The sequence below is a fragment of the Eptatretus burgeri genome, chromosome 9 (genome assembly GCF_056783735.1).
Source record: "Eptatretus burgeri isolate ZD-2024b chromosome 9, Ebu_testis_v1, whole genome shotgun sequence".
Lineage (NCBI taxonomy): Eukaryota > Metazoa > Chordata > Myxini > Myxiniformes > Myxinidae > Eptatretus > Eptatretus burgeri.
In genome coordinates, this window is record NC_140969.1 from 32,143,077 (window position 1) to 32,170,552 (window position 27,476).

Here is a 27,476-nt window from a genome sequence, read left to right on the forward strand (position 1 = left end):
TCCAAGATGGCCGACTGGCAGCCATTTTCTGACTTAAATACGTCTCCAACCATTTCTCAGACATGCATGGCCCAATTTTGTTCAAACGTGGCACATGCATAGTTCATGATGGCATACATGTGAGTAGGGTAAGAATACTGATTCTGGCTCACTTTTCCCCATGTAAATGAATGGGGGATTTTCAGCGATTCATATTTTTTTCCCTAAAAATAAACCCCCTTTTTATCCCAAGGTATATTTATTTGTCTCCCCTTTTAACTTGGAGGTTGAACCTCATTGAATTGAACACCTGGGGGTTGAACAGCTCACTCATTGAACCTATAAAGATTTGTTCATTCTCAAATTCCTTCAATAGTTTAATTTTCTTTGCACAATAATCCCCATCTAAAATATTGACAAACAAAACATTTGAATCTTTATATTTTTTAAGATACCCCATTTGTACCATTACGAAATGATAAACTTCTCTTAATGCTCTTGTTTGACCACCTCCTGAGCCACAGGTTATTTTTTGTTAAGCCCCGCCCACTTTTCTTTAAGCCCGCCCACTTTTGTTAAGCCCCGCCCACTTTCCACAAGGTATTCAATAAGCCCCGCCCACTTTTGCTAAGCCCCGCCCACTTTCCACAAGGTATTCAATAAGCCCCGCCCACTTTTCTTTAAGCCCCGCCCACTTTCCACAAGGTATTCAATAAGCCCCGCCCACTTTTCTTTAAGCCCCGCCCACTTTTGCTAAGCTCCGCCCACTTTTCATAAGGTATTTTTTCTAAGCCACGCCCACTTTTCCTAAGCCCCGCCCACTTTTGCTAAGCTCCGCCCACTTTTCATAAGGTATTTTTTCTAAGCCACGCCCACTTTTCCTAAGCTCCGCCTACTTTTTCTAAGCCCCGCCCACTCTTACATCATTTCCAGTTCATCTCTGACTCAAAGAAATCACTAGAAAATTACAGGATGTTATGGTTTTGAAAAATTTCCCAATGAAGGCTTGCCTAGGCTTGCCCAGGGAATTTCCAAAGGAAACCACACCCACCAGTCTTTCTCTATAAAAGCTTCAAACCCAGGCTCCATTTTAAACATTTGTTTTTGCTGGCAATGGTGTGCTGTGTGCTTGTCTCGAACTCTCTGTCTTGTATGGAACTAAACCTTCAAGTTGATGAACTGGATTCAAACCTCTTATCTGTTGAGGTAAGATTTTTATTTTCCTATTTTCAAACTTTGATTGAAGCATACTCATTTAATAATTAAATAACTTAATTAATACATTATTATTTTCTCTCACAGGAAATTGTATCTGAAATACAAAATGAAAATACTGCTTTTGCTACAACTTGGGAGGAAATTGTTGGCTTGGTTGAAGACCTTATGAGCGACCAAGACCTTGAGTGGGATGACTTTGGTGTTCCTTGGAACTCTCTGTCTTGTATGGAACTAAACCTTCAAGTTGATGAACTGGATTCAAACCTCTTATCTGTTGAGGTAAGATTTTTATTTTCCTATTTTCAAACTTTGATTGAAGCATACTCATTTAATAATTAAATAACTTAATTAATACATTATTATTTTCTCTCACAGGAAATTGTATCTGAAATACAAAATGAAAATACTGCTTTTGCTACAACTTGGGAGGAAATTGTTGGCTTGGTTGAAGACCTTATGAGCGACCAAGACCTTGAGTGGGATGACTTTGGTGTTCCTTGGAACTCTCTGTCTTGTATGGAACTAAACCTTCAAGTTGATGAACTGGATTCAAACCTCTTATCTGTTGAGGTAAGATTTTTATTTTCCTATTTTCAAACTTTGGTTGAAGCATACTCATTTAATAATTAAATAACTTAATTAATACATTATTATTTTCTCTCACAGGAAATTGTGTCTGAAATACGAAATGAAAATACTGCTTTTGCTACAACTTGGGGCGAAATTGTTGGCTTGGTTGAAGACCTTATGAGCGACCAAGACCCACAGAACGAGTTCGTCCTTGATGACCCAACCAAAGAGTTATACCTTGGAGACCAGCAAAATCCTGAAAAAGAGTTTTACAGCAATAGTACTCATTGTGAGTTATCAAGACAATACCCACTGAACAAGTTATACGTTGATGAGCCAGAATACAAGTTTTACCTTGGAGACTCACAAATTTTGAAAAATCAGTAAATGAGTTCTGCCTTGATGGTTTAAATAACTACCTTGGAGACTTGGAAAGTTGGGGTTATTTTGAAGACTTGAAATGCTACCACTCTTTGGGATTTAAACCTATCAAGAAAGTTCTTACTCCCTCTTTCTATGTCATCAAACCTGAAAGCCTTAAAAGACAGAATTGGAAGAAGAGAAAAAAAAAACGTAAAATATATATATATATATATATATATATATATATATATATATATATATATATATATATATATATATATATATATATATATATATATTTATATATATATATATAGGTGGAAATCTCATTTTGAAAAAGACTGTGTTGGGTGAGGATTGAGTTGGGGTTGAGATTTTGAATGTGAGGGTTGGGGTTGAGATTTTGAATGTGAGGGTTGGGACACACACACACATACACATCAACAAACAAAAGTTAAGCCTTGACTATTCAGTTGAGGATTCTGTGTTTGGGGTTCACAGATGTAAGAACGTCCACCCCTTAACACACATTATATACTGTTATACACCTCGGACTTGGCCCTCGAGTGTCCACAACGGTGTATAGTAGGAGGGAGTGAAGCGCCAACCTATTGCTCCCATTGCACACACACACACACACACAAACAAAAGTTAAGCCTTGACTATTCAGTTGAGGATTCTGTGTTTGGGGTTCACAGATGTAAGAACGTCCACCCCTTGACACACATTATATACTGTTATACACCTCGGACTTGGCCCTCGAGTGTCCACAAAGGTGTATTATCTGCTTAGTTTTGTCTTTTGTAATTCCTGTGAATAAAATGAACCTAAAATCTCTGCTCGTTGCGAATCATATATTTTATAAATCCAGGGAACTGTATCTATTACGTCAAGATATTTACAAAGTTCTTTCGTCCATCGTTCAGTAAAACCCTTTTCAAAATGAGATTTCCACCTATATATTCTTACGATATCACCAACTTTGAACTTAGGTTTTCTGACATTAATCTCTTTTTCATATTTTAATTTTGTAAATGTTTCTGATGGCTTCATATTCGTTGACGTGTGAATCGTGTCATTATACTTATCCACAATATCCTGAATAAAAGATGACCATTGTTGTGAACCGAGTTGTGTGAATTTTTTATATAGTCTCTCTTTTAAGGTACGATTAAAACGTTCAACAACAACTGCCTTCCCTTCATTAAAGGTACTGTATAATGTAATACTGTTATTTTTTAGAAAATTCATAAATGTCTTGTTATAAAACTCTCTACCCTCATCAGTCCACAATTTTTTAGGTTTTCTCTTACTTTTATTAAATATCTGTTGAAAAGCTAACATAAGAGTATTACCTGTTTTGTTTTTTAAAGGGACAACCCACGCATATCTACTCCTCAAATCAATAACGGTTAAAGCATACTTGTACCCCTTATCATTATTGAGTTCAATCAAATCAGCAGACCAGATATAATCAACTTCCTTGGAATAAACTTTCCTTCTCTGAAACTTTGTGAATATTGGTTTATGTAATTCATCAGCTAATTGCTCTTCAGTCTTAATGGCATCATTAGAGCCTATAAGTTTTTTGAATTTCCAAGTCCAAGTTTCAATTTAGCACTAATCATCTTCTTCACGATGAACCTATCAACTTTTTCTCTCAAGGTTGGATTTTGTATCAGAGACAAATTATACAACATTTCTCTATCGGCTTCATGCTTTTCTTCCAACGTTGTGGTATTCCCATAATCAATATCGTGTCTCATGCACACTTCATCAACTCTATTGATTGGTTTACTCCAGGATTTAGGATTGTCTGCCTCATCTAATCTTTTATCCAAGTTTGTGCCTGGACCACAGAAAGAATACCCTGGAAGATGTAATTCCCCTGGTATTCCAGTAGTTGTAAATTTACTTCCTGATAAAAACTTTTGTATATCTCCTCCGAGTTTGTGTTTGGAGATAAATAGATTTTTTTTTGAACCACACACCGAACATATACCTTTTTGTATAACCCTGTTATTTTTACTTTTAATATATGAAATATTTTCAGTATTAGTTTTCTTTTTACATTTGAGACAATAACTCATTTATTTATGAGAAAAATTCCTGCAGAGTGCAAAAACCTTTTTAGTTTCCAACATGCACATTTGAATCTTAATTTTTAAAACATAAAGAATCCTTAGAAATGCCTTCACTCTCTCCTCCATTTATTTAAGAAAAAACTTGAATTAAAATGAATAGCTTGACGATGCCAATAGTTTTGTCGAAAGTATTGCAAATAGACTTGTTAATTCTTTGTATTCCTCCTCTGTGGGTTGAGTTATTTTCTGTAATACCTCTATTCTTTTTTGAATCTCACTGGTTTCCATACTATAATATTTATTTATTCTCTCTCTTTCCTCCTTCTCTTTCTTCTCCCTCTCCTCCTTCTCCTTTTCCTCCTCTTCCCTCTCTTCTTCAACTCCTTCCTCATCCCTTACTATCCTTGAATCGTTTACACCCCATAGAATATTATACATATATTCATCAGGATTTCTTGTTATTCCTGTATCCAAAATAATTTTTTTTACAACAGGAAACCAATAAAATTTCTTTTGAATTTCTAAAAGAGCCTTACCTTTTCTTAACCTTATAATTTTTTCATTATTTAACATTCTAATTAAATCTAAAGTTGTCGGTTTATCAACATCAGCATAATGCCAATCTTTTATTGAAAATACCTCATTCTTATGTTGTAGAACATATTTATTAAAATACCGAATACCCTTTTCTTGAAGGTATGCTTGGACACAGAAATGATAATTTTCTTGAAGCCTTCTTGCTGTCATTTATGTATTAGAAATATATGTTAGAATAATATTATGGCACGAAACACCTCCCCATCTTCCCATAGTTAAATCATTTTGTATTTCCTTACTTATTATATATAATCCTGTTTTTTCTGTTTTCATGAGATAAACAAGGGCAAAACCATTATTATATTTACCCTTATTAAATTCTTTTATTTGTTGTTTACTAATCGTGGCTCCACAAAACTCATTCTCGATACCAAGTGGATAATATTCTTCCTTACGAGACTGATTTAATTGTTCCAGGTCTTCGAGGTTAATTTTAAATGACCAATTATACCCTAAATCATTCATATCATACCCCCATTGTTCTATTCTCATACAAACGATACGCCCTTCTTTATAAAAATTTATTTTAATTCGAACTGTGAATTCTGTATGACCTGGAGATAATATCAACACTTCTGTATCTTTAGAATACACAGCCGTTTTATTTAAGTATATATATTGTGATAAATCGCTTAATCTCACCAAGTCATTCGCGTCAGTCGGGCTTGGATAATTTTTTAATTTATAAGCATTTTTCATGTTAATATTTTTGTTTATATTATATTTATGTCGTTCAGCCTGTGCCTTTGTATAATAATTTGATAAATCAATATCCAGTTCTTGAGATACACCAAAGATAGAACCATCTTTACCAACATAAGTCATTTATATTAGATTAAAAATAATATCATAAAATTTTTTATTTTTGTTGAGTTGAAATAACACATATAGACATAATTGACCACAACACTTGGAATTTAATTCTTGGACTTGAAATGTTTGATAAACACCATTCTGTAAGAATTTTATGACTTCAACAGGTGGTGGAAGACCAAAACTATCAAAATAATATTTGTCTTGACTATTAAAAATACAAACCCAATGAGAACCGTTCCCATCATTATCTTCTAAGTTCATAATAATATTCTTCGTATGTTTCGACACATTTGTTAATTCATCTCTCATACAAATAACCACATTATGAATTTTTAATTTCTTACAATATTTGGCAAGTTGTAAATTTGATGTTGTATTCTTTCCAAATTCTTTCAACCACTCATCAATGCTCATTTATTTATAAGAAAGATATAATCCATTACCTCTTTTCGTTAATTTTACACCTGCTTGTGCTATAGAAGAAAGCATATCTCCAACTAACAATCTCGCTTTATCAGGCAGACCTTCAAGTTTTTCAGCAAAATCTACAATTACACCACTTCCACTAATTTGTTTCTCCAACTCTTTGTTATGTCTTTCCAATTCTTTTTGAGCCTGGAGTTGAGCCTTCCTTTCGTTGGCAGTTTTCACCGCTGTTGAAATACCACCCGTCAATGCTCCAACCGCACTTAAACCAGCAAATAAAGGAATTAGAAATGGGAGAAATCCTCCACTCGTCTCTCTTATTGAATATTTTTTCAACATTGGTTTTGTCATTTTAATTTTAAGTGAGCCAGTGTCATTCAAGATTTTAACCTGTTCTCTTGTGAGCAAAACATCAATTCTTACTGCTCCTTTTCTCTGAATTGTATTAACGTTAATCGTACAAGGCTTTTGATTTTGAACACAAGATGATAGTTTATGAAGATTGATTTGATTAACATATACCCCAGTTGGTACTTTGCCACTCATTTATTTAACAAAAAATTATGTGAGACTAATCATCACACCATTATCTGTATTAATCTGCAATTCTGTTTCTTCCAAAAGCAAACAATATGTATCAACTTCTTCACTCTCTCCTCTTTCAATGTATAGGGAAGTATCCACTCGATTAGACTTTATAGTTTCCTTTTGAGCGCTCAGGTCAAACGCATAGATTGTATACAAACTTTTAAATGCTGTCATATCCAAAATAGGTTCTTTATTTCCATTACTTTCACACACCTTTTGGTAAGACTTGTATGCTTCAGCAAAATCATTTTTTCCCAATTAATTTCCAATCTATCTCGTGGATAAAATGTTCCATCTAGAGAAACGCGAAGTTGTTTCACCTTAGCATTATCACTCAATGCATTATTCTTATCAGTCGCAGTATCACCATCTGGCTTTTTAAAAATCATCCACAGATATCGTGGCTTTCCTTCCAGAACACCCAAATTCCACGTGTAAGTAGTTTGATTGAGTTTAACGTGTTGACATCTTCTTTTGAGGTATGATACACTGAGTGGTTTCTTTGAGTTAAGTCTTCGATTCAACATCTCTTCTGTTTTAAGATTAGGAGTATATTCACTGATATACCAACTCATCTCCTCAATTACAAATTTATTCTGTTCACCAAAAGCACTACCAACACCAAAAAGCAATCTATTTTCATTATCATTCCTTTGTAGTTGAAATCTAATTTTAAGACCATACAGAACTTTATCATAATCACAAAATCCAAATATACCTTTAAGAGGAACTGCCACAGTAAAACTATTTTCTGCTTTTGTATCATCATTATACATTCCTTTCCTTTGAATATATCCAGGGTCTGTGTTTGTTCCCGTTGACATATCAGGAATAAAACCTTCGACAGACCCCTTTCCCATTCTATCACTGAATGTATAGAGTGTAAATTTCATCATTTCAGATACAGCAGAGACATAATCAACCGCTTCAACTTCTTGTGTTCCAATATACAATCGCACACTATCAAACATTTTCCAGAAGAAATCATTTACAAGTGTAGCGTTTGTGTTATTCCCAGCCTTAGTGAATTTAAATTTACACAACAAGAAACTTTCGGAGAGATTCAAATAGGTTTGTTGATTATTTATTTCAAAACTTTTTGTACCATTTGTATTCCAGTCTGTTCCAGTTATTGCATTTACCTTGAAGTAATCTTCTTTTTAGTGGAGTTTGAGATAATAATAGTATCATCCAAATCATAGATACTATCAATTGCTTCCATACTTGTATTTATTTAGGAAAAAGATGTTAAAACTTTTGAAACCCTGTTCCAAGTATTTGAATTATTTTCTGTCGTTCTTGGGGGGACAACTGAGTTTTACCTTTCTTAATTTCTTTTATTGCTTGTAATTTATGAGATTCCTTCTGAGCATCTTTAATACTCTTTACAGCACCTGCTACATTTCCCACAGCAGAAACAGTTGAACCAATTAGGTCTTTATGTTTAAGAATAGTTGAACCAATACCCATGAGAGTATCAATTATCCCATCTCCTCTAAATTGATGTCCGACACCCCTTTGTCTCTTAGGTTTATAGTATCCTCGACCAAGATACATACCTTCACCCTTGTAGTACGGGGAAAGGAACATCCCATCCCCTGTAATTATTTTATATTTTCCCAACTCGTGTTTCCTCACAATAACCATTGTATTTATTTATTGAAAAACTTCACGTAGGTGAATTCTGATGGATATAACTTCTCCATTAAAAGAAATCACACGATTATCTTGGTCGGTTATCCTAAAATTTACTCTGTGTATGGTTTTTCCTGACACAGGTAGATAAACCAAATTTTTAGGTTCCATATTGAATTTATAACCAATTGGGGTTGAGTATGCGCTGAATGAAAATATTGTATTTGTTTTTTTTCCATCATTATAAGCACCATCAATCAAATCACAGTGAATTAACACCGAATTTATTCCTGAGGATATTTGAATGACATTATCACTGTAAAACGTCCCATTAGTTTCAATCTTTTTGAGGAGAAACCTAATAACTCTCTAAATGAATTATCAATTGTGAAATCAACCTTGTAGTTATTTTTAACTTTAATCGTTGATTTTGAAGTATGTTTTTGAATGTTTATAACAATATTTTTTGGTTCATCACCCTGTTCTTTCATAAGACGAGCAATTTCGGAAGATATTTGAGAAATCTCGTATGCTCCGGGTGAGACTGTTATCGTTTTGTATCCACTTCCCGGATTATAACTAAACTTGTCATTTTTCTCGGTTATATTAAATAAGGTATTATAAGTTTCCATGGACAATAAAGATGCCTCATATTCTTTTGTTGTGTCAAGTTGTAGTGGGTATGGGAATGAAGATGTGTGGTCGCTTGTTGTGAAATGAAAACTCAGGATTGTGCTTCTCATCTTATTTAATATGAGATAAAATGTCTTTATATTGAGATTTATTAATTATTTTCATGTTCATCAACTGGTCTAAAATGGCTGATGCTTCATTAAAACAATTGTTATTTCCAGCCTTCTTACTGCCTAACAACAATAAAAGTCTATTAACTAATTGCGATGGGTCATTTGGAAGAAAACTAATACCTGAACCAAGGATACTTAAAGCCTGAATAATGTGTTTCTCCTTCTCATTCTTCCTACTTTTACCAGAAAGAATAACCTTATAATTTAGAGTGTTCAGCAAATCAATATATACTCTATCATCATTATTTTCCATATCCAATGGTTTATCAATATACTTTGATTCATCCCTCACAGTTGAACCTTGTCTTCCATCTTTTGTGAGAAGAAACATTAATCTCGGAGTTAGTTTAACAGGGGGTTGAGCAGAACTTAAGAACCTTAATTCATCATTAAATATCAATACCTTTTCTTGAACAAGATGAAATATTGCTGGTTGTTCTGTTGGAATGAGTCCTGCTTTGGTTTTTGAATCCGCTGAATATTCATTGTTTTGAACAGCATTCACAATATAATCAGGGGGTTGATTAATCTCTTCCAGTTGTTGAAATAAACCTTCATCATCATATTCTAATTCTCCTAAATGCTCTAATTCTTCCTCCGTCATTTGACTGAAATCTTTTAACATTTGAAGCTTTCTAGGAGTATATTCTACTGTGGGAACTGTGGAAACATCTTTCATTTTTTCTTGGGAAGTTTTTAAAAGTGGTTTAAAAAATTTCTCTTGTTTTCTTTCAAATGCTTCTTCGCCCGTTCGTTTCTGTCTGCGTTTCTTCTTTATGTCTTCCTGTTGTTTTACAACTTTTGAAACCAACTCTTGATGTTCCTTAAATCTTCTTGCTTTTTCTTTTGTATCCATTTATTTATTGTAAAATATCATTTAATGAATTGTAAAGATTAACAGGGAAATTTTCCTTTTCTTCATCATTCAAGTAGATGTGTTCAAATAAATCCTTTTCTTTAAATATTTCATCAAATTCTTTATTAACATTAATGCGAGTTGTAATTTCTTCTTCACTAATCCTTGCATCTCTGCTTTTCATACGTTTGCGTTGAGTTTCTTCATCAACATCAAAACCGAATGATAAAATCTTCACTCCGCTCAGATATTTAATAATTTGTCTCGTTCCTTCTGGATTAGTTTCTAATATCCCAACACCACCAGATTTTAGTTTCCTTAACTCACTCTTACAATGTGAATATTTTGTTGTACCAAGAGAAACCTCCTCAAATATTTGTCCTTCATTCCTCAATCGCATATGTTCCTCCACTGAAATATAGTGATAATCTTCACCTTTTATTTCTCCAGGTCTTATTGCTCTAGTTGTTGTTGATACAATGCGTATCACGGGGTGTTTTTTAAGTAAATTTACAATATTCTCATTTGTACTACACAAGAACCTTGATTTATGAAAGTTTTTTCCAGAAGCAGATTTACCCACAAGATTTATAATAATAGTTGTCATTTATATATGTAATTGTTTATAAAACAAAAAATATATCCCTTAATATCTCATCTTGTTTCACAACAATATATTTATATTTTCCAGTCGTGTGCTTCATGTAATCCTCAAATTTCTTTTTACTACATAATGTAGAACAATTATCTCTCCAAAAATTATTGATATCTATTGAATTTAACTTGAATAAAATAAAAGTATTAGCATTGTTTCTGATGGAACGACGAGGAAGTTGAAAGTACGATTGACTAAGATAAATACAATTACAAGAAGAATGTCTCCCTCTTGTGTAGTAGCTGTCCATTACCGTTTGGTTTCTCTCATTAACACAATCATCAAAGATAACGAGGTTCTTTTTGATTTATCCAAATCTTGGGGAGACGGTATATCATCCGTATTATCACTAAGAATACAAGTTATAAGATTTGATTTCTTTTTACATCTCTGTGTATCACAAAATAGTTGAATTATATCTTCAATGTTATAATCATTTAGGTTTTTTTGACGTTTAAATAAACCGATTATATCTTCTTTTTGAAGACCAGCATTAAAACCTTGTGAGAGTAGTTGATACTCTGGTTGAAAACTCGACTTTGTGAAAATTATTAAATTGTCATAATCTAAAAAGTTGGGAGTGAGGAGCATTTTTAAAAGTAAGCAGGTTTTTCCACATCCACTTGAACCAACTATGAGACATCTTAATGAATTTGGGAGATTTTTATGGTTGTTAAATTTTATCTTATTTTCCCAAATAGGTAAAAAATCATTCATTTATATATTTGAAAAACAGGTTATTTAATTTATTATTGGCTTTTTTAGAAACTCTCTATTTTATCCTAAGTTCAGGTTTAATTTCAAGATAATCCATTATTTTATTTATACAATATCTTGTGTTGATATTTCCCTGAAAATTACATCCATGAATAATATACAACAACAATCCTTTGAACATTTCTCTTATACGTTCAGTTTCTTCCCTTGTAAGGAAAGGTGTGTTATCACCCTCATACTTTACATTCATTTCTCTAATCAATCTTGTAAAGTAATTCATTTTTGGTGTAAATCTAAAAGAATTATTTTCCTTTTTATATTTTTTATTATCATTAATTAGAAGATAATCACAGAATATACATTGTTTATAGGCTTTTGACTCTGTGTTTAATCCCCGTCTTTCACACGCAGGACAATTCTCAAATTTGTCATATGGAGAATCAGGAAAGTCTAGCATATTTATAAAGTAAAACTTTACTTAAACTAAAATTCATCTATACTTTCAGTTGTATATTACCATCGATATCGATATACTTTTTTTCATTATCAGATTCAACGACAACATTTTTTATATTAAAGGTAATTTTAAAATTATCGTTAACTACTATTGAACGAAATGTCATTTCACCTGATATATTAACATCCTTTATTTCATCAGGATTTACATCTTTAGGGTTGTTGAAAAAAATACAAATTTCTCCTTGCATATTACAGATGGTCTTATCTTTTCTTTCTAAAGCTTCATCCATAAGGTTTTTGTTCTTTGATACTTTTTCTTGTTTCATTGCTTTTTCTAGTTTTGAATATATTACTAGAAGGAGAGGAGAAACTTTTGTTAGAGATACTTTAATTGATGTTCTACCAGGTATACTAAAAGCCCTTCCACTGAAGGAAATTGAAGAACTCATATTATTTACCATAATAGTTTTTATCCAATAGTTGTTATATTTATCTTTGTTCAATTTTACATCCTTGACATATTTCTCAGTATCTTTAACAGATGAAGAGATTGATTGAAACTTGTCTTTTGTGTCTTGAAACATTGTATTTATTAAGTGAAAAAGTTGGAGGATAAAATGTTTTTAAGCACAGATTCACCTATAAATTAAACGAAATTTTCATCAAGAAAATTTTAGTTAAAGCAAAGTTTTATTCAATAAATATGGTGAAAACAACGTACTGCGATGTTTGTAATCACGAATATAAACATTATAGAAAACACCTCCGAACCAACAAACACACATTTAATCTATTTCATCAAATATCTCCTCTTGAGTTGGAAAGAAAACATTGTGATATCTGTTCAAAGGATGTTTTGAAGAGTAGTTATAATAAACATCTTCAATCACAAAAACACAAGAAAAATGAGTTTAAAGTAAAGGGAGACTATTATATTGAAAACACTGATGGGGCATTTAAAGGGCATATAAAAATAAGGATTTTTCAATTTGGAGAACCCGGTCCATCATCAATAGCTGAATCAATTGAAATAGTGAAACCCGATGTTGAAAAATTTATTAAAAAGTCATTAAAAGAAATGAAAACTTTAAAGTTTTATATGGGAGTGAAAATGAATATGAAAAGACAAATGAAGAACATACTCCTTATATGAGAACAGGTCTTCATTTTATAACATCATTTCAAGATTTTTTGAATAGTGGGGTTTATGAAGAACTATCAAGACAAGAGGAGGATGTTGATAATACAGTGGTAGGAAGTGGATTCAATATTAAAAAAATCATCTTTATAGATATACACATTCTAAAATCAAACCCTCTTAAAGCTTCTTCTTATATTGAATTACCAAAAGAAATAAAACGAAAGAAGGCAGTTGTTAATATTAAGAACAATGATAATAAATGTTTTCTCTGGTCTGTTCTTGCTCACTTTCATCCACCAAAATGTAATTCAGAAAGAGTAAAACAATATATGAAATATGAAAATACCTTGGACATTAAAGATTTTAAATTCCCAATGCCACTAACAGATATTCCTAAATTTGAGAAAAAGAATAATCTTTCTATTAATGTATATGGATTAACGGATACAAACAAAGTTCAAATATTAAAAATTTCAAACAACTATAAAAATGAAGAAACACACATTGACCTTTTATATTTTAGTGTTGGAAAGAATTCACATTACACATACATCAATAATTTATCAAGATTAATCTCTTCTCAGGTATTCAGAACAGCAAACAAAATATATCCTTGTAAGCGATGTCTTAATTCATTTCATACAAAAGAACGATTAGAACAACATTCAAAATATTGTAGTAATCATAAATCAGCTGTAATTACAATGCCTAAACCTGGTGAAAAGATTTATTTTGAAGATTATAATAAATCTATCATGCACCCATTTGTGATATACGCTGATTTTGAATGTATCCTTAAAAAGATAAATACTGCTTCTCCTAATCCAAAAGAACCATATACAAATAAATATCAAAAACATATTCGTTGTGGTTTCTGTTATTATATCAAATCATCTGTTGGAGAAAAGTATAACAAACTTGAACATTATCGTGGAAAAAATGCTTCACAAGAGTTTGTAAAACGATTAGAAAAGGATTGCATAAGACTCACTAAATTAATGAAAGAAACAAATGAACCGATGAAATTAACCAAAGAAGAAAAATTAGAATTTAGAATGAACAATATCTGTCATATTTGTGAGGGGGAAATTAAGGAGTCTAAAGTTAGAGACCATTGTCATCTTACTGGTAAATATAGAGGTCCCGCTCATTCCTGTTGTAATCTTAATTATAAATTACCTTCTTTTATTCCAGTCTTTCTTCACAACAGCGCCAACTATGATACACATCTATTTATAAATGAACTTTCAAAAACACCAGGGAATATTTCTGCCATAACAAACACAAGTCAAAAGTATATTTCATTTTCAAAAATGATATTCACAAAACCTTTAACTCGTATTAGGTTTCTAGATTCTTACAAGTTTATGGGAACACCACTAGCCTACCTCGCATCAAATCTAAGCTCCACGGACTCTTTTCCAAATCTTAATTCATTCTTTCCAAAAGAGGAAATTCTCACTAAAGAGGAAATTCAGATTAAAGAGAGAATTCAAAGTAAAGAGGAAACTCTAATTAATGAAGAAATTCTAACTGAAGATGAAATTCTAATTATAAAGAAAATTCGAACTAAAGAGGAAATTCAGATTAAAGATGAAATTCTGATTAAAGAAGGAATTCTTACGAGAGAGGAAATTCAAACAAGGAATGAAATTCAAAGTAAAGAGAAAATTCTTACAAGTAAGGGAATTTATCCTTATGATTATATGGATTCATTTATGAGATTTAAAGAAACACAACTTCCTTCAAAAGAAAGTTTCTACAATAACCTTTATGAAGAAGAGATAAGTGATAAGGAATATAAACACGCACAAGAAATATGGAAAATATTTAAGATAAAGAACCTTGGAGAATATCATGATTTATATCTAAAAACAGATGTTTTATTGTTAGCTGATGTGTTTGAGGCTTTTAGAACACTCTGTCATAATAAAAATTGTTATGGATTAGACCCTGCCCACTATTTCACAGCTCCTGGTTTAGCTTGGAGTGCAATGTTGAAAATGACAAAACAAGATATAGATTTAATCAGTGATGTTGATATGCTTTTGATGATTGAGAAGTCCAAGAGAGGTGGAATATCACAAGTATGTTCAAAAAGATATGCGAAAGCAAATAATAAATATCTCCCAAATTATGATAGTGAAAAAGATAGTAATTATTTGATGTATTTTGATGCTAATAATTTGTATGGATGGGCAATGTCTCAATCTCTACCTTATGGTAAATTAGAGTGGGTGGAAGAAAAGGATTATGAAAAGGCTTTGATGAATATTGTTATTTCTTCTCAAGAGGAATTGAATGACGAAGAAGAAGGTTATTATTTTGAAGTTGATTTGAGGTACCCGAGTGTTCTTCATAATAAGCATAAAGACCTTCCTTTTGCATGTGAGAAAGAAACCCCAAAGAAAGAATGGTTCAGTGAATATCATAAAAGTTTTAATATTAAAGGCAAATCAACAGAAAAGTTATTAACAACATTCTATGATAAAGAGGGATATGTTTTACATCAGAGAAGCTTAAAACAGTTTTTGAGAGAAGGATTGAGAGTAGCTAAAATTCATAGAGTTTTAAAATTTAAACAAAGTCCTTGGGTGAAAAAGTATATTCAATTCAATACAGATATGAGAGCAAATACAAAAGTAAAATTTGAAGGGGACTTTTATAAATTAATGAATAATGCTGTATTTGGAAAGACTATGGAAAATGTTAGAAACAGGCAAAACATTATATTCGCAACATCTTGGAAAGAAGCTTCGAGATTGATAAATAAACCAAGTTTTGAGAGAGAAGAGGTTTTTTCAGAGAACTTTTCTGCAATTCATATGAAAAAGGAAAGTATTGTAATGGATAAACCAATTTATATTGGAACAGCAGTTCTTGATTTATCAAAGATATTGATGTATGATTATTTGTATAATGACTTAAAGAAAGAGTATGGTGAAAATGTTTCATTGTTGTATATGGATACTGATAGTTTTATCCTAGATATAAAAACTGATGATGTTTATGAAGATATGAAGAAAAATATTGGAGTATATGATACAAGTAATTTCAGCAAGAAGAGTGAGTTATTTTCCAAAAAGAATGAAAAGGTTATTGGTAAGTTTAAGGATGAGTTGGGTGGAAAAGTAATGAGTGAGTTTATTGGATTGAGAGCAAAGGCATATGCTTATAAGTATGGTGAACAGATTGATAAGAGGTGAAAGGGAATAAAGAAATATGTAATAAAGAAATCAATAACTTTTAGAAATTATTATAATTGTTTGATGAATAAGAAAGAAGAATATAGGAAAATGAATACAATAAGAAGTTATAAACATAACATATATAGTGAAGAAGTAAATAAAAAGGCATTAGGAGCCTTTGATGATAAGAGATTTATTTTAGATCATGGAATAGATTGTGTTCCATATGGATATTGTATGATAGAGTGTATAAAATAGATTATGTTTTAACGATGGGAAGATGGGTTAGGGTTTTTAAGGGCTACCGCCGCGTTTTTTCACAATATATAAATGGTTAAACCAAGTATTAATCAAACTAAAGAGTGGAGAAAATCTCAGTCTTGGTATATAAATGGAAAACATAATGAATGTGAAAAATATCAAATAAGTCTTATTGAAAAAATAACTAAAACAAAGGTAAATAAAACAAATAAGCGAATTAATTTAAAAACTAGTAAGTTAGAGGATGTAAAGAAAAAAATGAATATCCTTGAATGAACTGAAAACTTTGATGGTTATCAATTGAACAATGAAAAAACAATTTACTATAATCTCAAAATGATATGTGGCTCAGGAGGTGGTCAGATGAGAGCATTAAGAGAAGTTTATCATTTCGTAATGGCACAAATGGGGTATCTTAAAAAATATAAAGATTCAAATGTTTTGTTTGTCAATATTTTAGATGGGGATTATTGTGCAAAGAAAATTAAACTATTGAAGGAATTTGAGAATGAACAAATCTTTATAGGTTCAATGAGTGAGCTGTTCAACCCCCAGGTGTTCAATTCAATGAGGTTCAACCTCCAAGTTAAAAGGCGAGACAAATAAATATACCTTGGGATAAAAAGGGGGTTTATTTTTAGGGAAAAAAATATGAATCGCTGAAAATCCCCCATTCATTTACATGGGGAAAAGTGAGCCAGAATCAGTATTCTTACCCTACTCATGTGCATCTCACTTTATTTTGTGATCTGATCAAAGATGGCTGACTGGTACACTGGCAGCCATGTTAGTTGTACATAAATATGGGCGTGCCCTTTAACTCCACACAGCAAAATTATTAAAGCAATAGGGGCGGACATTTTATGTATTTTTTACTTGTTAATTATATTTCTAATTTTGATCTATCTTCAACTTTTGTTGCATGTTATATCAAGATCATGAAAGATCAGTTGTGTGAGAAAGCAACATTTTGGCACAGAAACAAAGCAGAAACATATTTTTAACATATTTCCTTCTCACATACTCAACCTGTCTGCCAAATTTCGTCTGAATCCGTCCATAACTTTTTGTGATATCGTGATATATATATATATATATATATATATATATATATATATATATATATATATATATATATATATATATATATATATAATTTTTGGCCCAATCTCTCAATGGTGAAGAATCACTTTAAAAATTCTAGGAGTCGGATCGGGATCCGGATCTTCACCAAAATCTAATCATTTCATCCTTGTCACACACACCGAACCTGTTGACAAAATTTCATCCGGATCTGTCCACAACTTTTTAAGACATCCTGTACACAAACAAACAGACAAACAGGCAGAAAGGGGTGAAAACAGAACCTCTTTCACCTTCGGTAGCAGAGGTAAAAATAGGTGAGGGAGAGGGTAGTTGAGGGGGGGATGGGGAAGGAGGAAAGGAAAATCACAATAACCTACAGAAAAGGAAGTGTATGAGTTGGTGAAATTAATGACCATCATACTCTTTCAGAATACGGTTCCAATTCTAGCAAAACTGCATTTTTAAAATTAAGCAGAAAAATTGGAGTACCAAAGTTTAACCGATTATGTATGGAGAGGGGGAGACTCTCCACTCCTGATTGGTGAAACCTTCATCACCCATGATGTACCAATGATTGCTCACACCATTAAGAAACAATTGGGTTCCAAGAGGTTCTATGGGGGGGGAGCTGCCCCCCCCAAATATGTATTGGGGGGGGCAACTTCCTTTCTTCTCTGAAACCACACACCCAATTTTAATGAATCTTGACCACAACTTTTATCACTGGTGATGTACCAAAGTTTGTTCACAGCATTTTAAAAAAAAACTATCTGTATTTACTTTCTTCTCCATTACATATTTTGTGGGTCATCCATGCCTACCAGTGGTTCCCTGGTTATCTTATCCAGCCGCTACCAGGTGAGTGCCCAGGGGTATTGCCCCAATATTTTAAAATCACCATTTGGAATCTTAAACTGTGTAGTGAAGACGAAGGGGATTTGGGAAAGGAAGACAGTTATAAAACATTCTGGTTGTGCTCGTTATACCGCCACCCCCCCCCCCCCACCGGAGGGAGGGAGCGGGATATTGTAATCGTCCGGTTTGTTTGTCTGTCTGTTAGCAACTTTTCGGCAAAACAGCTTTAGCAAACACTATCAAATTTAATCCACAGGTGGGCAATGAACCTTGGACGACCCCATTAACTTTTGGGTCCAATTGGATCAAAGGTCAAGGTCAAGGTCACGAAAAGATCAAAATCGTTTTTCGCTCATAACTTCGTCAAAAATGATCTAATTTACTTCAAACTAAGATTATAGTGAACCTTATTCTATTTGTCACTAATAATCATCCCCATTCCTATTATATAGTGAAAAATGCATATTTGTGAAGATCGGTCAGGTCCGAAGACTTTATGCCTTAAATGGGTGGGATTTGTTGTGCCTGGCACCACTTGTTTTGTTCTGAAGATTAAAAAGAAAATTTTTGCATTTGGTGTCAGTTTTCTTTCTCTTACCAACTCGATGTCCTTGAGCGATACAAGTAAATGGAATAATTGGCTTCATGAGTGAAGACTTTTCAACTTTTCCAGAGAACATCTAAAACCTTCCTCAGCACCCTCGAAGTACAAGCAACAGCTTTTAACCAATTGCGTCAAGCAGTTCGTGCTTACAAGTCAAAAACACACACACACACACACACACACCAAATTATGCATAGTATGATTACTATTATCATCAGATTATGAGAGAACATTATGTATGAGTAGAGTGTGCATAATTCATGATGAAGACCTGTGTATTTCATTGTTTTATGCAAAACGATGGAATAACTTACTTTGGAATATTTAATGTCTCCTTCAAACAGATTCAGATTCAGCACTGTGCAAAAGGGATGGAAAGTAAAATCAGATCAACAATGACATCGAATCTGCTGAAGATTTCAGTCATTATCTTTCTTTCAAATTCAAACACCTTTGTAAGACTTTACTTCTTGATACGCTCACATACCGACCTGATTTTCCTAAACGTGATTGTTCATACTTCTCCAACCCCCTGAACAATTTATTCTTAACACAAAGAGCTCTGATATTTGCAATATTTTTGATAAAATATGAATTGCTTAAAACTAATCACAGGAGCAGCTTAAAACTAATCACAGGAAAAATGCCATTTTCAGGTCATTTCCAAAAAGGTCTTTTTTAAAGAATAATAGGTGTACAATTTCTATTAAGCAGGATAAAACGATGTTCCACATTCCAATACTCAATCAAATGCATGCTTGTGGTTTAAACAGCAGTCTTCAGTATTTTTGCCCAATGTTTAATTTATTACCTGAATAAAAAAACCTGTGAGAGTTTCCCCATGTTCTGGCGTCATCCTTACCTTCGTTTATTTCAAATAGGTCTCGATCCTCAATGGCAAAAACATCCCTTTCTGCTGGAAAGGCACAAAATACATTTTGTTGTTTTATTTCCAGTTTGGTGATCTGTTGAGTAAAACATGTTGGAAATTCCAAAACCAGTCAAACGTGAATATGGTTAGGTACATCAATATTCCCACCCTGACTACCAACTATCATTTTGCTATTTCAGAAGCAAAGGTTCAGATTAGACATTAATCCGGGTACTTGACTATGATGTTTTGTTCTTCTGGTAGAAGCTAAAGATCCCTCAATGTTTTTGATAAATAGTCCATGAGATATCCCTGGCAAATGGAACAAATTACAAATGTCTGACCTGCATGACTATCCCATGGGAAGTCAACAGACACCACCTGCTGAAGTCCTTGTTGTGAGACAGCCTGAACCTAATCTCAGGACGACGATCAAACAGAACAGTTTATATTATATGATTATATTCTATGATCAAAGGAAGACGATCAAACAGAACAGAAGCAAAGCAAAGTTCCTGATGAAGTGCCCCTGTAGATTTTGGCAATAATTCAGACAGGGTACCAACACATAAAGGCCTACTCTTTTCAAAGGGCACTTTGGCATCCTTTCCTTCTCTTCGTGAAATATATCAGACAGGACAACAGCCTAAATGTTGCCTCTGAAGATAGGCATGCTCAATGTCTTGCCTGCAAAGTATCTGAGGATGATAGTTCATAGCTATCCTTGGAATAAAGCCCAGATGAAAGAGCTCAAAGGTGAGTCGACATCCTCTCACCTTTCCTGTTAGCCATATGCTAACTAAAGTTACTCCTATAAAAGTTTAATTCAGTTTAATAACATGGCAATTGTATATAAAATTCACCCCTTCAAAAGATTCCACCACCACAAAATAACACAAAACAATCAACGTTTGTATGGAATTCAAATTCAGTCTTTACCTGTTGTTGAGTGATCTATGGGCTGCAAAACAAAACATTTGCACAAAACAGTGTGAGTGACGCATTCCTTCCTTTTTCTGCTGTATTCTTGCATAACAACCTTGCTTATAAAAATGGTTCTAAGTAAATATTCTTGTTCGCTGAAATATTCGGGTTCATCTTAACAAAGTTCGGCTGCGTGTTCACGTGCACAGGACAGGTAACTATTCTTCGGGAGAAACGTTTCCAAGAACATGTTTGCTTATGTTGACAAAGACAAAACTAGAACGGCATTCAGTGGAGAGGATATCTCCACCAGGATGAACAGTTTACGTTTTGTATCCCACTGACAGGCTTGATCTGAATCAGAACCTGAACCAAAATCGAATTGGCTTGTTCTTGTTCACTAACTAACTCATCCACCTAGTTTTGTCACAACTCAATAACTTTTTGGATATCATACTACACTGTATGGTATATCACTTTTGGCCCCATCTCTCAATTGTGAAGAATCATCGAAAAAATTCTGATCTTGAGCAAAAAATACGTGTTGTTGTTCTTGGCCGGTCACCATCTACACACACAAAAAAATTCAGAACGATAGCTTTAAAACTGTGCACAAAAATCGTGTGACAAACAGACGAAAAGACACGACAGACCAACATCCTTGGTAAAATATTTTTTGCGAAGTAACAGACAGACAGAGGTGAAAACATAACCTCTGTCCACCTTCGGTGGCAGAGCTAATGAACAGAATTCATGGAAAAAGTTCTCAAATGGGCACATTGCCATGTTTGTATTCAGCCAAGGATTGAGGCAAAAACTGGAACGGGCTTTCTCTCAAACCAACCACTGCTGTGAAACTATATCTTATGATTCCTGATCCTCTTTACAATCTATGATAAAATATTACCTGTGAAATCATTGTTTTTATAATTATTTAGCTTTTTTGACATCTTGTTTATAACTCTTCATTGTTTATCCATCATTATTGGTTCATGAAAAAATATTTTCACGAAAAATATAATTGGATCACGAAAAAATATTTTCACGAAAAATATAAGTTGGTTCAAGAAAAAAATATTTTCACGAAAAATATATAAGTGACCACTATATTCGTTATTGTTGTGTGTCTGTCTGTCTGTCTGTCTGTCTGTCTGTCCCGAGCATAGCTCTGTGGGTTTTGATCCGATCCTGATGAAATTTTGGTGGGAGGTTTATATCATAGTCTAATAGTGTTTTCCTGAAAATGGGCGTGGTGCGCCCATTATGGGCGGAGCCACGCCCAAAAAACGTGTTTTTAGGGGGTCGCCGATTTCAATTTGCATCTTCTCCTCGGGGGTTTGTCGGATTTGGCAGGGGTTTCGGTATTTGGTTAGCCCAATGGCACCTGCATAGCCCCATGGAGCTCGATTTTTCATTTTAGACCCAAGGTCAAGGTCACAAGGTCAAGGTCACAAGGTCATGAACTGAGAAAATTTCGAATTTTGACATAAAAATCAGACGACCGCCCAAACTTTGAGAGCTCGGATGACAAGATTTTTTATGCATAATCATGAGGTCATTCCCCACCTAAAGTCTTCAAACCATTTTTCTCTATCTCGAACACCTTGCCCATGGCGCCCCCTTCAAGTTTGTTTTTACGCTGATTTCATCAAAGTATGGATAATCCGAGGAGTGTGAAATGCCATGTAGCCTATATGACGTTATATTGTTCCTGGAATGTTCCAGAGGAAGTTTTTCACCAAAGGTCATAATCCTTGACCTTTGACCTTTAAAGTTCACAAAGGTCAAATTTTCAAAGTTGTTGAACGAAACCGGGTTTTCGACCTTCTTCGACGAACTAACTCCATTAAGCTATAGCACGTATCCTGATTCCTTATTTTAATGTCCACAACATTGTTTTGGGACCTTTAAAGGTTATGCAAAGGTCAAATTTTGAAAGTTGTTGAACGAAACCGGGTTTTCGACATTTTGCAGCTAATAACCTGCCACTCGTACCACATCATGTTGATCATTTCTATAACTTGGTCAAATATTATCACAATGTCTTATCCTTGACTTCTGAAACAATCTACATCGTCAAATACCGCTCGTGAACCATCGTCGCCTTCAGACTTGTATATATTAATGTCTTGTTTATTGAAGTGGTTAAAATAAAAATCTTACATCAAAACTATACATTTATAACTTTATCAACTACAGTATAATCACAACACATCAGGTCTGTGCAGGGCAAGGGTGTACAATTTGTTGGGTTAAATCACACCTGCGTCGGGTGAAGGTATACATAACTCTCTCAAAACTAAACATAAACATATGAAGGGTGCACATGGAAAATGGAGAACAAGAAAACTTAAAAAGAAGATCATTTCTGATTGAATAGCAAAAATTTATCACCAAAGCTTGTGTGATGCAAAGCAAACACAGGTGAAACAGTAGACGCTCCATGACAGGGTCATTAATAACCGAAGTATATTTACATGCATGGTTAAATAGGCAATAGTTGCGTGACAAGTTTGTGTGTCGTATCATAGTTGATATGCAAATCCTTGGGTTACCTGAAGGAATTTGGGTGTAATATTTGATATGCAAACCCACAGGTTACATCAGGAGGACATTTTTGTGCAATAGTTGATTTGCAAATACTTCAAAAACTAATTCATTAAAATGTTTGAGAATGGCATCGTGTAAAAATAAAAACAAGTGCAGCTTTTAGCAGTTTAAATATACTCTGCTTTTCAACTCCTTCAAATATTTTCAAGTTTTTAACAACCTCAATATATTACACGATTGTTGTTGATGAAAAAACAAATCTCAAACATTATCATTCCACAAAATTTTGTTTGACAGCTCAAAGGCAAGTATGTATAACGAGGCGTCTCAGTTATACCTGCCTGCTGATGTCTTATTTTTTATTAATTCCTCTCAATGTATGATGTATACACAATGGATAAGCTAAATTTGTTTATCCATGCCATTAAGGCAGTAGTCAAGGTTGACTCATCACTGAGCATGTGATTTCACAATGAGGTGTGTTTCGAAAGCACAACGATGATTAATGAAAATATTGTGTGTCACGCCATATTTAGGGATGTGATGCAATCTTCTGATAAATGTAATTAAGCCCCTACCCTGATACGATCTTTTGCCTGTTGTGGGGATTGTTTCTACAATTAATGTCCCCAATTCTAAATGGTACCCCCAGAGTTTCTTAGACCATAGGAGTACTAAAGGACCATTTTGGGGTTTTTTCTTTCCTTTCATTTTTTTTCCTGCCAATTTCTGAGATGTTTCTCAGTGCTGGCTGGGACTATTGAAATTGAATCTTACATCAATAATGGGATTAAAATGTATGAGGAATCAACAATATTTTTTGACCTTAACCAAATTTTAAGGTCATTACCTTATTATAGACATTTTAACATTGTTCACCATAACTCAACTGACGTTTGTCTGAGCAGAACAAAATTGCCCTCTCCAGATAGCCTAGAATAAGTCAGATTTACACTTAATTTAAATCATACCCCTCCAAGTTAAAGGTCAAGGTCAAATTGTGGTCTGAAAAAAACAAAACACGTGTTTTTCATCACTCATTTTGCCAATGGGAAATATTAGACTGCTTGGTTTTCCAAGATAGTCTGAGAACACACAGGTTTTTAATTAGACTCTCACAAACAAAAGGTTTGACCTGTCTTGAGGATAGATGATGATGGTCTGATGGAACAATGTGGATTCTTGCGTGCCCCCAGGTCCTCTCAAGGGGTCCTAGCGCCTTGAAAAGGGGCACCAAAATCAGTCTTAGTTGGAGTTTCGCACACAAGGACATAATTATCACCACATGATATATCTTGGCATCCTGTTCAAAAATATGTCATACGAACATATCACTATAAACTGAAGGGGTTCAAGAATAGCTCAAATTTGCATTCCAATTCGACCTTCGAGTCCAAGCATGAAATTAAAGGCAAAATATTGTTACGGTTGTGGAAATTCACAGAGCACCATACAGGTCCTTTAGATCAGTTATGTCAATAAGTCTGTGTTCAGATAGATTTCCCCACCGTCGTCTTGTGGAATAATTCGTGTAACAGGGCTGTGATCTTTAAGGTAGTGTTTTTCTTTTGCTATCTTTATTTTGGACCAACCGCATTTCAACCACCACAACCACCTTCTCCACAACAACCACCTTCACCACAATGACATCTCCTCGCCATCTCAACAACAAACAACATTGCCTCACCTTCATCTTCACGAACGCCGCCATCTTGTTACCGGCAACAGCGTCCTGAACGAACAACATCTCTGCCACCAGACGCGGGGACTCCTTCGTTGGGGCGAGGGTCGATGATTTCACCCACGTCCGCTCTCGCCGAGCTTCGCGACAATTCGGATCAAAAGATAAAAAGGGGTGGAGCCAGCGGGGGTCAGAGGTGAGAGATCGGATATCAAAACCTCGCCTCACGGATCCGATATAAGGGCGCGCAGAGATGCCAAGTGCGCAGTTGTGTGGAGTCGCGTTGGGAGCTGGATCAGTCTGGAGTTTACAGTCGGTGAGGAGCTGGAGAGAGCGGAGGAGACTGGAGCTAGGAGCGTGGCCTGCTGTGCCGTGCCGTGCCGAACAGTGGGTCACTGGAGAGGCCGAAGAGGAGTCACTAACCAGCGGCATAACGGTCCGAGGTGAATGGGCCCCGGGACAGTCCAAACGACGCTGAGGAACGGGTGGGCTCTTAAGAGAGCATCAACTCTGAAAGAGCAAAGGCCCGTTCGTTCCTCTGAGGCGTTGTCGACTCGGCCCGATCGACCGGGCAGCATGACGAGGCCTGGCCGAGCCGTGGTCACGCCAGCTGCCGTGTGGACAGGACGTCGAGGAGCGCCCAGAGAGACGCCACGAAGGCGACAGGTAACCAGCATGGCCTCTCGGAGCTCCTGCGGTCTTCACAGCTCCGTGAACTATTAAAGGCCCACGAGGCCCAGTTCTTGCCCTTTTCTTTCCGGGGTTTTCTTTGAATGAATGTTGTGGCGCCGAGTCCGTTAAGTAGAACCTGTTTAAGTGCATGTGTGTACATAATAAATAGACGGTTATACTTCTTTATCTTGCTCGTGTTTTGTCCCATACGTGCATTGGTTGCATACATGACTGCATGATTGCATACGTACATTGGTTGCATACATGACTGCATGACTGCTTACGTGCCATGTGTAAATAAATGTGCCTGTCTCAATGTTGACCTGTTCGTTGTGTCCTCTTCCCTTAATTGAGCTGCCGTATTGCGTTCGGAATATAGCTGGTTGTTAATAACCGATAAGAGAATCGGATCCGGCGGGGCTTGGTGATATACACCGCTTGGCAAATCGCAAACAGAGCGAGCTGCTTTGCGGCTCGTTTCCAAGCAGGTCCTGTCGAGGTGTAAATCCCCGGCATTTCTGTCTGCGCGCATAATTAGGTAAATCGACAATTCGGCGATTGGACCCTGTCGCGCACGAACAGAATAGCCGGCTGATTTCGGTGTGATTAAAGATACACCCGAAGCTGGAATTCGGCGTTGATCCGAAAGCTGCGACTAGGTTTGCCACATCCGGTGGGCGTGTGGCCGCGATTAGCTAAAAGTGGCCGCTTGCACGCCGGTGGGGCGAAAAACAACAACAATATCCTCCGATGCCATACCAGTCAGAATTGACAACGTAAAAACGATTTCACTTCCACCAAAAATATTTAAGAAGCCCTTCTTGCTAATCAAATATCTAAGTATTCCGACAAACTTTACAGGCCATCGCAACTGATTTCAGCCAATGAAGCATTGATATTCTCATGAAAGGGGGACACTGAGGAGAGGGACCTGGATGTGTTGTTATTGAGAAGGAGTCCTCAACTGAGTTGCAAGGAAATAACTTGTCAATGTGTGAATCCTCACGTTCTCTAATCTTAATGTGTTGTGAAGAAGTTCTCAGCTCAGTAAGACTATGACTGGCAAGCAATGTGTGAATTTTCACACGCTCAGATGTCACCCAACTTTTTTGTTTATATTACGCTTTTCCTGCCACATGTATAACTTTATTTATTAACTTTACCACCTTCCTAGGGAATAAATCGCTACGTTTCTAGTTTCTCATCAGTCTCTATAGGCCTACTGTATATCGGGGTGGGAACAGTCATGCAGATTTTTGTGATGAGGGATAACACCCGTGACGACGTGTTCAACATCTCTTCATAGGTCGGTCTTACCGATGAGCCAGAGTACTGAGCTCCATTTGAGATTACTTTTCCTGCACTCCGATAATTTTCCCTGATGGACAAACACCATGACGAAACAAGTGAGTAAAGTTTCATCCGTATCGTCATCACATTTGCTTACTGCTCCATGAGGATGTCATGAATACGCCCACTTAATCCATACCATTGTTAATCGAGCGAAATGATCATCGACACAAAAATTAATTCGTAACTTATATTGTCATAACTTGATCCCGACTTGCTGGGGTATCGTAATCGAAAGGTACGTGTTCTCAAGACGAAACGCTGACATGTCAACTCGAGCAAGAGTCACCATCACGTTCAACAACTGTCACATTACATCCTGCTGCATCAGACGACAATAATGAACAATAATCTGATCCGGTATCAGTTTGGCCTGATCACACGAAATTGGACAACGCAGGATTTGAAAGTTCCCAAACCACCTCTGGAAATTCCCCAATACCATCCGGGCAACCAGAATCGGCAATGATGTACCTCGATCAAAGCATGGATGACGTCACTTGGGCATCCAACATTTCAGCCCC

The 27,476-nt window shown here is 35.0% G+C and overlaps 2 protein-coding genes across 2 annotated transcripts in view; one reads left to right on the plus strand and one right to left on the minus strand.

Moving 5' to 3' along the window:
* LOC147019851 (meprin A subunit beta-like) overlaps positions 1-24,761 on the minus strand; it is a 70,029-nt gene extending 45,268 nt beyond the window's left edge. Inside the window, exons 1-4 of the mRNA XM_085894624.1 lie at positions 24,385-24,761; positions 20,715-20,736; positions 19,767-19,820; positions 19,219-19,262 (exon numbers count right to left, since the gene is read on the minus strand). Of these exons, the coding sequence (XP_085750750.1) occupies positions 19,219-19,262; positions 19,767-19,820; positions 20,715-20,736; positions 24,385-24,522 (258 nt within the window). The 5' untranslated portion in view covers positions 24,523-24,761. The remainder of the gene's footprint in view (positions 1-19,218; positions 19,263-19,766; positions 19,821-20,714; positions 20,737-24,384) is intronic.
* LOC147019852 (uncharacterized) lies at positions 119-2,310 on the plus strand. Its single transcript, XM_085896705.1, has 4 exons — positions 119-1,185; positions 1,282-1,476; positions 1,573-1,767; positions 1,864-2,310. The coding sequence occupies exons 1-4, from the start codon at positions 1,093-1,095 to the stop codon at positions 2,152-2,154; spliced, it is 774 nt and encodes a 257-aa protein (XP_085752831.1). The 5' UTR covers positions 119-1,092; the 3' UTR covers positions 2,155-2,310.
* Positions 24,762-27,476: the final 2,715 nt, after the last annotated feature.

Bases quoted from the DNA above. Each gene is read 5' to 3' on its own strand.
- LOC147019852 (XM_085896705.1), top strand. From the start codon at position 1,093: ATGGTGTGCTGTGTGCTTGTCTCGAACTCTCTGTCTTGTATGGAACTA. The intron at 1,186-1,281 runs GTAAGATTTTTA...TTTCTCTCACAG, and splicing joins CAAACCTCTTATCTGTTGAG to GAAATTGTATCTGAAATACA. The intron at 1,477-1,572 runs GTAAGATTTTTA...TTTCTCTCACAG, and splicing joins CAAACCTCTTATCTGTTGAG to GAAATTGTATCTGAAATACA.